The sequence below is a fragment of the Bipolaris maydis genome (genome assembly GCF_028858645.1).
Source record: "Bipolaris maydis strain C4 unplaced genomic scaffold PSV08scaffold_9, whole genome shotgun sequence".
Lineage (NCBI taxonomy): Eukaryota > Fungi > Ascomycota > Dothideomycetes > Pleosporales > Pleosporaceae > Bipolaris > Bipolaris maydis.
In genome coordinates this window covers 335,394-347,108 of record NW_027093865.1, presented here as the reverse complement: position 1 = coordinate 347,108, position 11,715 = coordinate 335,394, and the positions used below count along the sequence as shown (strand labels likewise).

Genomic DNA, 11,715 nt, shown 5'->3' with positions numbered 1-11,715 from the left:
CATAACTTTTTTTTTCCAAGGCGGACACAGAAAGGACTTCAGTGACAAAAGTGACTCGAAAGATTACTATCAGACTGGAGCTCTCGAAAGTCTTATGTTAATCAGAAGAAACAAAAAATTACATCTTCGATAAATCATGGCAGCAGCTCTGGATCCTGGCACCAATCATACCGACTTCGTCTCATGGGCCAAGTCTAACGGCGTTGAAATCAATGGCATTGCTCCAGCGCGCTTCGTCGGTCGAGGAATGGGCATCGTAGCCGCTCAAGACATCAAAGTCAGTCCTACACATCTTCATCACTCCCTCCAACCTCATCTAAAACGATGCTAAATCATCAAGAAAGGAGATAAGCTAGTCCACGTATCCAACAAATCCCTAGTCCACGTCGCTCTCCCTAGCATCCACAGTCTCAAACTCCCAGACACCATCACTGTGCACGGAAAACTTGCCCTAGCCCTCGCCCTCTGGTACACAGGCCGCAAAGACCACGACTACACCCTCTGGCAAAACGTATGGCCCACAGCCTCAGATTTCAAGTCCACGATGCCATTCTACTATCCCTCTCCTTTGCAATCCCTTCTGCCCCCCGCAGCCCGCACCCTCCTAACCAAACAGCTCCAAAACCTCGAGCGAGACTGGACTAGCATCACACCGCACAACCCAGGTATCACAAAGGAAACCTACACCTACACCTGGCTCATCGTCAACACCCGAACCTTCTATTGGTCCTACCCAGACCTCCCCAACGCCTCCCCTCTCCTCCCCAAACGCCGCGCAAAACTCACAGCAGACGACTGCTACTGCATGTGCCCCTTTACCGACTACTTCAACCACTCCGATTCAGGCTGCGATCCGCAAATGTCACCCAGCGGCTACACCGTAACTGCCGACCGCGCGTACGCCGCCGGCGAAGAAGTCTTTGTGACATACGGTCCGCACACGAATGATTTCTTACTCACAGAGTATGGATTTATTCTTCAAGAGAAGAATCGACATGACGGTGTTCCCCTTGATTCTTTGCTGTTGCCGCTGCTGGATGGAGATCAAGTTGCTGCGTTAAAGGAAGATGGGTTTTATGCTAACTACACGCTGTTTGGAGAGGAAAAGGAGGAGAGAGTGTGTTATCGGACGCAGGCTGTGCTGAGACTGCTTGTGCTGGATGCGAAGAGGTATGCGGCGTTTGTTAGTGGAGATGATGATGGGACGAGGGATCAGGCGAGGTTGAATGGGTATTTGGCAGGTGTGCTGACGAAGTACTCGCGCAAGATTGTGGACATCATCGAAGAGGTTGATGGGCTTGATCTCAAAGGGGACGCGGAACAGGCTGAAGGAGGGGTTATAGAGGGCCAGAGAGAGACGCTTGTCAAGAGGTGGAAACAGATACGGGATATTGTCAATAGTGGGATTCGATTTCTCGAATCATAGTGCCCTTCCACACTCCACGCAAACAATCGAAAACTCAGTCATACCACACGGCCTTCCAGAGCTCATGTTTAAAAGAGTCATCTGTTTCATAATCGTCTGTTATGCAAACCAAAAACGTCTACTAGATAGCCCCAATTGACCTTTTACGCTTTCAATACGCGAAACTAAAACACCCACAGAGCAATAGCTCACGCTACACTACCCACAACCAGGGCTGCAACACCCTCCTCCTCACTTCTTACATCAATCTTCATCGTCACACCAGTCTTTGCACTAAACGCCATTCGTACCATGGCTGCCACCTTGCCACCTGTAATGGTCTTGCCGTACAGCTTAAGCGTATGTGTTGATGTTGAGAGGGCCACATCGGTGCCTTCCAATGGCTGGAGGGACAACGTCTTGGTGAGTTGTTCGGTAGCGTCTGCTCTCTGTTAGTAAAACTGCATGTTGAAAAATACGTAAAAAACATACCTGCTATGCTCTTCATGTTGCCGAGCTGCAGAGTCTCGGTTGCTGTGTCATTGTTCGACTGCTCCCATACATTGTCGAAGCTGCCAGCATACGCCGGTACAACGTAGTCGGCGCCGGTGAGGTAAAGGTCTTCGACCGAGTATTCGTCTGGGTAGCCATCGCCCTCTTCTGGCTCGTTTGTGCTTGGGTCGATCTCCTTGCTTGTGAACTTGAGTACGTTGGTGAAGCTTGCCGCAATGAATTGCGACTCAGTCTCAAGGCGCTTGAACGATACGTAAACAGTGCCTGGCTCGTTTGTAGAAAGCTTGGGCGCGGGGATGACAAACTCCTCCTCTAGTTGAACATCGCCGTCGTCTTCGGGAGTAACAACCATCTCAACATCCAACAAGACTGTGTCTTCGAGGGTGTTCTTGATGTCGTACTGGATGACAACATGGTCCTTGAAGATGTGCTTGATGGCGGTAACGACGTATTCGGTTTCCGATTCGGTGAGCTCGACAACATCGCTTGACTTGAGCACGCCTCCGTGAGCCGCGAGTTCGGGAATCTTCTGAAGCTCGGCAGCGTACTTTTGCGCATTGTTTGCTGCATTTGCGGCAGCGTCTGCTCCCGCTTTTGAAGGTTGCTTCGCAGCGCTGGGTGCCTTGAGTGTTGGGGTAGCGCCTTCGGTCTTCTTGGTAAGATCTGCGGCATCTGCTTGTTCGCGCGAGACAGTGGGGATCTTGGTGATGTCGAAGGCGGTCTCAAAGGTGTCGCGGGAATCTGAGCTAACGTACATGGCCAACTGGTGCTCGAGAACTGGAAGTGAGAACATGGAGTCGTTGCGAATGAAGCTGATGGCCATGTCGTCATCCTCTTGGTCCATCAACCGGAGGTTCAACGCAGCACGGTCTCGGACTTCATCATCAACATCGTCAAGACAGCGAGTGAGCAGAACGTGGACCGACTTCTTGATCTCGGGGTCCTTCTGACCAACACCAAACTTAGCGAGAGCAGAAGTTGCAGCGGCTCTGACAATAGCATTCTCCAAAACAACGCGGTTGTAGATGTAGCGGATGTACTTGGTAGGGTGAGGTGTTGAGGGGCCTTCGCGTCCGAGAACAAACAGAATCCGCACGGCGAGCTTGGTGAACTCGCAGTCCTCAATAAACTCGCAGAGAGTCGCAAGCGCATCCTCCTTGGCCTCTGGAACGAATCGAATAAGGTCCATAATCGCCTCCACAACTGCTCTCTTGAACTCGTAACCGCCTTCGTCACGCAGGATGCCGCTGAGGAAAGCAAGGAATCCAGACTGCTTGGACTTGAACTTCAAAGCCAAAGTTCGGACAGCCTCGACAATGGTCACCTTGAACTCGTCTGTAATCTCAGCCATGAAGCCTGTGATTTGCTTCATCAGCCTATCTACCGACGATTCGTTGCCCGTCTTAAGGAGCGTTGTGATGGCAAAAGTCGCGATGCTGCGGTTCGAGTTGGTGATGAGCGACTCAATGTCTTGGTTGCACGACCGGACGGCGTCAGGCTTGAAGGAGGCCATTTGTGAGAGGATGCGGAGAGCAGCAAACTTGGTGACGGCGCGTGGAGAAGTGAGGAAGAGCTGGAGAACGTGAACGGCCTGGACGAGTTCGGCGTCGGTTACATCGCGCATGTCGCAGATGGCTTTTGCAGCTTCGAAGTTGACCATCTCGGACTTGTGCCGCAGCCAGCCGTCGAGGAGCTGCATCATGGGCTAATGATACGGTCAGCAAGCTCTTTGTATTGCATGGAGAGTGTCGCACCTTTCTGAGGTTTGGATCCTCGTCAGCCAGCTTAGCCGCCAGTCTCACAAGTAAGACGGTAGCAGCAGGGCTCTTGACAACACCAGCAGCCGAGTACTGCTGCACCATCTTGACCAAGCTCATCCTGTCACCAGAGCGCATCTGGTATAGCAAGCCAATGGCGTGGTACTGTGTCATGTAGTTTGTGCTGGCCTGGAGAGCGGTATGCGAGCTTCCTCCGAATCCACCCAAGAAACCACCGCCCGACTTGCTTCCAGAGGCAGCCTCTGCAGCCTCGGACTGCCATCTCCTAACTACGTCCTTTGCGACCGGAAGAAGGTGATATGAGGAAACGAGAGCAGCCGAGGCAACGGAGGGGTTTTTGTCGACAATGCACGTCTTGACCAGACGCTCAATGGCCTGGACAGTGGAAGCGTCAATGACACGGCAGAGGGCGCGGATGGCATTTGGGCGGTAGACGACGTCGCTGCCAACCGAGGTATCTTTCATAATCGACGAGGTAACCATGATGACATCGTCGGCGGAGCCAGCGAGCTCCTTGATGACGAGGTAGACCATCTGGCGGAGCGAGGCATCTTTGTTCTGGAACAGCTTGGAGATGCCAAAGAAGAGGGTTGTGGCTTCTTGCCGGCCCCAGCTCTCTCCGGTGAAGAGCAGGAGGGCCAGCTTGGTCAGGATCACTCTACATTTCCTGGGTGAGATAGGGCTCTGGTTGAATACTCGTGCTGGAGTGCAACGTCAGCCTGTACTGCGCAACACTTGACCCGTACTTGTGCATGCGATTGCAAGCGACCCTACCTTCTTGGAACACAGACGTCTTGTCGATTTGCGCCACGCCGCCCGCATCCTCGTGCTTCTTGTCCATAGTGGTTGTGTGCAGCACCGCGTGCTAGCTTTCGTGGGCGTAGATGTATAAACCTGTCCCGCTCTTCCTCCGCCTTTAACGTGGCCTCTGCAACGGGGGGAGGTATTATGTGGCCAAGCGCCGCCCAGCAATTGACGTGGTGGAATGGAGGGGCGAGTGCAGGGTGATTATGGCGGCGTGGGCGTGTAGTCGGGTAGTCGTGGTGAATTGGCGACGTTGTATGTAAAGATGGGCTTGACCGGGCGGGAGTGCAGGTGCAGGGATGTGGCCGCTGTGTGGGCTGCTGTTGCATGCCTCGAGCTGCTTGGCACCCGGACTCTGCAACTGCATGCGGTCCGGGTATTCAAGGCTCTGATTACGATAACTTTTTGACTAACATTCTCGCTCTTGCGTTTCCTTTCCTCTACTCTCCTCTCCCTCACCCAAAATATAATAAAACGATACAATGGCTGCCTCAATACCACGCACACGCTGTCTCGCAGCATTAAAAGCAGTCCCACGCTCGACAGCACCGCTGAGATCCTTTGCCACAACCTCCGATGCGCCACAGCCACCAGCCTCAGAAACTCCCTCAAAACGCTCCCGGCCCGCGACCTCGTTCAGCGATACTCTGAATGCTGGCCCTTCATTCGGCGACTTTGTAAACCCCAATGCGCCCCTCTCTCCCGCCGAAGCATACGAGATCAAGACCGTCCAAGTCGGCCCAGAGGGGCGCAAAAAGACAATCACACGACTACCCGAGTGGCTGCGAACACCAATCCCTTCCAACGCCAACCAAAACTACAAGCAGATCAAAAAGGACCTGCGAGGCCTCAACCTGGCCACAGTGTGCGAGGAGGCAAGATGTCCGAACATCTCTGATTGCTGGGGTGGCAGCTCAAAGAGTGCGGCAACAGCAACAATTATGCTCATGGGCGACACATGCACGCGTGGATGTCGCTTCTGCGCCGTGAAGACTTCCAAGGCACCGCCACCACTGGATCCACACGAGCCTGAGAACACAGCCGAAGCACTGCGGAGGTGGGGTCTGGGCTACGTCGTCATCACAGTCGTAGACCGTGATGACCTCGCAGACTCGGGCGCCCACCACATCGCCGAGACCATCATGAAGATCAAGCAAAAGAACCCCACTCAGCTCGTTGAGCTGCTAGGCGGAGACTACGGCGGCAACCTGGAAATGGCCAAGGTCGTTGCGAGAAGCGGGGTGGACGTTTTTGCGCACAACATTGAAACCACCGAGCGCCTTACACCCTTTGTGCGCGACCGAAGGGCAAAGTTCAGGCAGAGTCTGGATGTGCTGCGGTCAGCAAAGGAGGCTCAGCCAGAACTCATTACAAAGACAAGTATGATGTTGGGTCTGGGAGAAACAGACGAGGATGTCTGGCACGCCCTGCGAGGTATGTAACAAACTCCCATCAACTCAACCAAAAAGAAAAAGCCACATGAACTAACGTATCCAATTTAGAACTCCGTGCAAACGGCGTCGACGTCGTCACTTTCGGCCAATACATGCGTCCCACCAAGCGCCACCTCGCCGTCCACGAATACGTAACCCCCGACAAATTCGAACTTTGGCGCCAACGCGCCCTCGACATGGGCTTCCTCTACTGCGCTTCTGGGCCATTGGTCCGCTCAAGCTACAAGGCTGGCGAGGCGTTTATCGAGAATGTGCTCAAGAAGCGGAGATTGGGTGCTTCGGCTGAGACGAAAGTTGCGGACTTGAATACGCCTGAGGAAGCTGGCAAGGCACTGTAATGTTTGGGTGAAAAAAGAGTAGTTAGTTGTATTTTTTCTGTAGATTTAGGTATGTTGGGGGAGATATCCACGATTGCGTCAGGATCGCTTCAACTCGATGCTGCAACCTTTTTATGATCTGTACCATGTTCTTTATTTTTTCTCTAAAGCAGTGTGAGAAATCCAGTCAGAATACGACCCAGGGTACCAATACACATTCGTATATACTCATCAGTGTATCAAGAAGAAAAGTATAGTCAATTCATATATGTACGTAGCCGCTAGGCCGATGCGAAAATAAACAACCATGTATCCAGCATGCCAATGTATGTACCCATCCTCCCCTTTCCCATCTAGAGAAACCCCAGTGACCCAGACACCAATCTAAGCACCATGTAACCCCGCATATACAGTCTAAGCCCCATGTGCCCCCTCCCATCATATACAGTCCAAAACACTGATCGAAAACGACTGTGAAAGTAAAAGGAAAAGATCTAACGATTGACCGAACTCCATGCGAGTTCAACTCACACTCCAGGCATCCTCTCTGAGGAGAGACATCGCTCATTGCGCCTGCGCTGAGATCGGAGCAAAGAAAAAAGCTCCCAACCAAAGCCCGGTCTTAGTTATTGGGGAACTGGGCCCTCAAGTTATCATACTTGCTCGTAGGGTAGTTGAGCAAGTTGGTCGATTGCTCCAAGGCACTGATGCCTCCAATGTTGTTGACAAACTGCCCTCAAAGTCAGTACTTGAGAATTACCCATATGCAACAAAAGGCCTAGAGCCTTGAAAAAAAAACATACCGTAGATACCAAGCTCTCAGGTCCTGTCTTATCACTCGAGCTCTCCCACCACATGCCGCCACCAAGACCATTGTCACGGATAAGCTGCGTCTTATTGGCAATAACCTCAGGGGTATCATAACTAATCATGAACCTAGAGTTGGAATCATAGCTCCAACTGGCTGTGATTTGGCTGTCAGTGTAGATTTGGGCACCGGCCTGCGGCAGAGCCTTGTAGTCGTAGACGCCAGTTTCCCACGTGCCCTGTCCCACGCCCTGGTAGGGCTTGCCTGGGCCGTCAGTGTTAGCAAAGGAGCGGCCGTACAGAGGCATTCCGAGGACAATCTTGGAAGCTGGGACGCCGGCGGCTATGTAGTCATTGATAGCTTTGATGCTGCTGAATGGGGTGCTGTTTGAGTTGGTGATGGATGGTGCCCAGTTGGCGAGGTGTCCGGAGACGGTGTCCCACGATCCGGCATAGTCATAAGCCATCTAATCATGTCAGTTACGTTACTTCTCTTTGAAATAATCATTTACATACCAGATTCCAGAAGTCCAGGTACTGGTCCATCTGGGCGAGCTTCATAATGTTATAGTGCGTGGGGCCTGCAGGGGATGCGACGGTTAGAAGAAGGGGTTGGCCGTTGGCATTTGCGTTCGAGTAGGCTGTCAGTGCCTGGCGCGTTGCCTGTAGGAGGAGAACCATGTCATTTGCCTGGGACTCGTTTGCTGGGTATTCCCAATCAATATCGAGACCATCGAAACCAAGATTCGCCAAGAGTGCAACAGCGCTGCTGGCAAACGTTGCCCGTCCCTGCGCAGTTGATGCAGGTGTCACGAAATGAGATGAATAGGTCCATCCTCCAATTGACAAAAGCACCTTCAGGTTGCGGTTGCGCTTCTTCTGGAGGAACAACTGCTTCACGCATCCGTAGACGTTGTTTCCAACATCATTCCAAGAATCATTTGCGTAGTGCTTGTCAGTGTCGGCCCAGGAGTCGGTCATAAAGACCTCACCCGTATCTCGAACATCAGCAAATGCATACAGGACATGGGTCAACTCTTCAGCTGGAAGATCCTGTGGGTTGTAGTTGCGGCCATAGATAGCCTGCGGGGTTCATCAGTATGTAAATCTTCCGTTGTTATGCTGGGGGCAACGTACCCAGTTGACAAAGTAAGCGACATTCTTGTAGCCCGACGTCGCAGAGTTCATGACGTTCTGCTCAGCTTGTGGAATTGGGCTGGCTTGAACAAACGTGAGGGAATTGAATAGGGATGTCATTCCCAGAACCATGTTGGTGACGCGCATTATGATGTCGCTAGTGGCGCGCTACGCCGTGTTACGTGGCTGTGGCGGAGGCTAGTGCAGGTACGGATGTGGCTTCGGTTCAGGACCGCAGTTCGAGGAAAAGTGGAGGTATGGGTGGCCTTGTCGATGTGTTTCAAAAAAGCGTTCAACCCTCGGAACTTATACAAGAAAAAAAAGATATCGACTGACGGGCAAAAGGACACTACGGCCTAGTGAATGCGATAAGCAATGAAGAAGGTCAGTCGACCCTGCAAGGAACCAGAGATTGGTCAGAGGATACTACACAATCTCTCTAAAAGGAATGTGACAATGACAAGGTGGAAGAAGATGGTGCAGAGATAGTAGACTTCAGGATAGATGGGTTACATATCCTCGTCCACGCGCCGACGGTATTGCATCGGCAGGGTCGTGAAGCTAGTGTTCGCGCGTGGATATTTCGCAGGATGCATTAGTCCCAATCCTAAGAACATATCCGATGGCCCAAAGTGTAGGGAGAACGACGGATTAGGTTCAAACGGGTACAATCTGGAGACAGACGAGTGCAGGTACCTTGTCCACGGAGCAAGATATTAAGCGCCGAACGATCCTGCGCTTAAGACAGCTCACAGACATGATATAGCCGCCAATGGTTCTCTATTCTCAGTTGGTAGAAGATGATGTTGCTCTTCGTTGTTTCGAAAAACGTCGGCAAATCTTCTTAGTGTACAAGTCTCCCATCCACTGCACTAGCAGTGACATTGTGGGAAGCTAACGACGCCTTTCTTGAAGGAGTTACTGGAAGATCCACGGGGCCCCAAGAGCCCAAAGGCGGCAGCTTCCCGATGATGGATTTTCTGCATGGGTGCGTACGTGAAACCTCCTACAATCTTCACAGCTTCGGTGCCGTGGCGATGTGCAACGTCGAGATACGACATAGGACCAAGTTCAACAACGGCATCCAACTGGCTGCTACTCGCTTGCTCTGTAGGGGCAGCCTCACAGTCTCGATTGGCGGTGTGGTGAACCCTTGCCATCGGCACGCCCAAGTATGACCCTCCAGTTGAAAGTCATGTGAGATGATAAGACGTTGCGAAGCTTCGACTGGCTTGCTTCGTAAGGGCGGATGCTGTAGGAGCCAGGATGGATAGATGAGAAGGCGCGCCACAAGCACAGTAACAGGAATAGTCTAACTTGGTGCCAGACAGGGTATTTTGACCAGGGCTGGAGAAGGTGGAGATGGGGACCCACATGAGCGCATCTCCCGCGCGCGTGGATATGTCAAGCCGTCAGATCATCTGATCGCACCCACCGGGCACTGATACTGCGAAGCGACGCTTGCGCTCGACGGGAATAGCATGGAGGCTGATGAAGATTATGCAAGCGTATCGCGGAGATGAGCAGGTGGTTCGACAGTTAGGGCGGACGGTTAGCCACGTTTAGCCGCGATGCAGGGCGAGAGACGAGAGACGAGGGACCGAAGTAGAAGGAATTCCGGCCGAGATGCAGCAAGTTCACAACTCTCCACACTCCAGGCTCTATTAGCGCGTCAAGTGAGCCGCCCACTCAAGGAGGATGGAGGCACGCGATGCTGCTTTTTGAGATGCTTGCAGCGGAAGGAATGCCACGCTCTACGGCACGCACTGAGGAAACTTGGCCTTTGACGAGGTTTTGCTGGGTCGTGCGAGGCATGCGGAGATCTTGGCAGTTTGTTGCGGCTCGTGCTGTTGCACCCTACAGACAGATGGATAGTGGAAAATCAAGAGACGGGTGTGCGAGCAAGAGGGACAGTAGTACGTGACGACTTGTGTAACCCTCGGCCCGTGCACGCTCGGCTTCCATTCTGCCCCGTTACTCCTTTCCTACTGCAGTAACCGTTGTGTTACATCGCAGTAACTACTCCCTTAGCCTACAGTCTCTAGTATTATCTGTGTTGTGATACCAACCATGTGACTTGTCGGCTGAGTCAAAGATGCTCTTCCAATGATTGATGCCCAACCCTATCTCGCTATCGTGAATGTATACTGCTTGCTTGTGCTTTATGTCGAGCTTTGGTGTTTTTCATTCTGTATGTCTCTCGCTCACTGATATCGCACATGGTCGGTTACGTTGCATCGCGATGATATTCCGCTCCACTCTGTTATCTCTACTCTGTTGTCTGCTTCATCTGTCTGCATCGACCAGTCTAGACGGCGTGTATTCTGGTGAATGCTAGTGAAGCAGACATCACGATGTCGACTGGACAACTGATAAGAGACGTGTTCTGTCCAAGGACGCCATGGAAATGTCTGTGGGGTATTACGAGGACACCTGACTCCCTACACACCTGACTTCAGAGTGCTTCGGTTTTCGCGTAATCTCGCCTACTAGTACTGTACCCGATGTTGTGCAGCTCTTAGGCTACTTTTGCTCTGCCTAAGCCATCAGCCTTTGCATCAGGCTACCGATAGGTCCTATGGCTTTCTTGCCCAGCACTACATCTCGAGTACCGTCTCTTTTCCTACACACCGCTTTTTCGATCCGGCCATCCTTGGTGATACTCATTGCCACTGTCCGCCTGTCGGACCATGTGATGGTGATCTGTCTGACCGCAGCATCGGCCTCGATGTCCAGAACACGGGCAGCTCCATCCCCGTCTTCAGTTGCCTCAATATCAGAACTGGTGTCATCGTCGCTCACAAATGCGTTCAGGACGCTGCTGGTTGATGCAGTTGCCAAGTCCTCACTGTCCCGTCTTTGCTTGATGAGCCCTGCCTCTTTCCTCAACTTTCTTACAGCATCAACTCGCATGTTCCAGCTCACAAGCTCTTTCCGCAGTAGACGTCCGAAGCGTACCAGGTCCTGCTCTGGATCATGTTCCCCATCTTTCCCGCTTCCCGGTAGCCATTTGGCAGCCAACTGTTGGAGTGGTATGCATGGAGGAATGGTGTGCTTGTAGATGCTCAGAAGTTTCTTTCCTCCCTTGTCTCGGACGCTCAGCAGAACATGGTACGTCTCAATGAATTTCTCGGCGACAGAAACATCAATGCTAATGCCGAGGATGTTGCCGTCATTGGCTGCATGTGGGTCTGGATCTTTGACTCTGTAAGCAGTTACGCCAGCGCACGCACGATATACGTTTTCAAGATTGCGCTTTGATTGTTGCGTAATGATTTGCTGGGCATCGTCGGAGGATTTGCTGCGTTCGTTTCTGTTCTGAAGACGAGCTGCGAGATGGGGTTGCGACACCAAGACTGACGACAGGTTCGCGCGCTGGGCTCGTAGTGTTGCTAGGCGAGCGTGAAGGTCACCAATTTCGTCGTCAAGCTGTTCGACTGTCTCCATCTTGGGTTTGGGGTATCAATGTTGGATATACAGTACACGCCGTATGTGCAAGT

General features: G+C 52.3%; 5 protein-coding genes across 5 annotated transcripts; 2 read left to right on the top strand and 3 right to left on the bottom strand.

Annotated features, from left to right (window-relative positions):
* The first annotated feature begins 84 nt into the window (after positions 1–84).
* Positions 85–1,512, top strand: PSV08DRAFT_307163 (uncharacterized protein). The gene is made up of 2 exons (XM_014228150.1): positions 85–277; positions 341–1,512. The coding sequence occupies exons 1-2, from the start codon at positions 137–139 to the stop codon at positions 1,424–1,426; spliced, it is 1,227 nt and encodes a 408-aa protein (XP_014083625.1). The 5' UTR covers positions 85–136; the 3' UTR covers positions 1,427–1,512.
* Positions 1,513–1,614: 102 nt separating this feature from the next.
* On the bottom strand, positions 1,615–4,537 carry PSV08DRAFT_371931 (adaptin N terminal region-domain-containing protein; the record flags this gene model as incomplete). Its single annotated transcript, XM_066093213.1, has 4 exons — positions 1,615–1,847; positions 1,898–3,623; positions 3,673–4,397; positions 4,471–4,537. 4 exons carry the CDS (start codon positions 4,535–4,537, stop codon positions 1,615–1,617), a joined length of 2,751 nt encoding a protein of 916 aa, XP_065948880.1.
* Positions 4,538–4,914: 377 nt separating this feature from the next.
* Positions 4,915–6,549, top strand: PSV08DRAFT_225212 (uncharacterized protein). Its single transcript, XM_014228148.1, has 2 exons — positions 4,915–5,934; positions 6,003–6,549. The coding sequence occupies exons 1-2, from the start codon at positions 4,983–4,985 to the stop codon at positions 6,290–6,292; spliced, it is 1,242 nt and encodes a 413-aa protein (XP_014083623.1). The 5' UTR covers positions 4,915–4,982; the 3' UTR covers positions 6,293–6,549.
* Positions 6,514–8,330, bottom strand: PSV08DRAFT_307101 (glycoside hydrolase). The gene is made up of 4 exons (XM_014228147.1): positions 8,216–8,330; positions 7,595–8,161; positions 7,075–7,545; positions 6,514–7,001 (listed from the first exon to the last, which is right to left on the bottom strand). Exons 1-4 carry the CDS (start codon positions 8,264–8,266, stop codon positions 6,894–6,896), a joined length of 1,197 nt encoding a protein of 398 aa, XP_014083622.1. The 5' UTR covers positions 8,267–8,330; the 3' UTR covers positions 6,514–6,893.
* A 2,423-nt stretch (positions 8,331–10,753) lies between these two features.
* PSV08DRAFT_392140 (Cenp-O kinetochore centromere component-domain-containing protein) lies at positions 10,754–11,674 on the bottom strand (the record flags this gene model as incomplete). Its single annotated transcript, XM_014228146.2, has 1 exon — positions 10,754–11,674. Exon 1 carries the CDS (start codon positions 11,660–11,662, stop codon positions 10,754–10,756), a length of 909 nt encoding a protein of 302 aa, XP_014083621.2. The 5' UTR covers positions 11,663–11,674.
* Between the last annotated feature and the right edge of the window lie 41 nt (positions 11,675–11,715).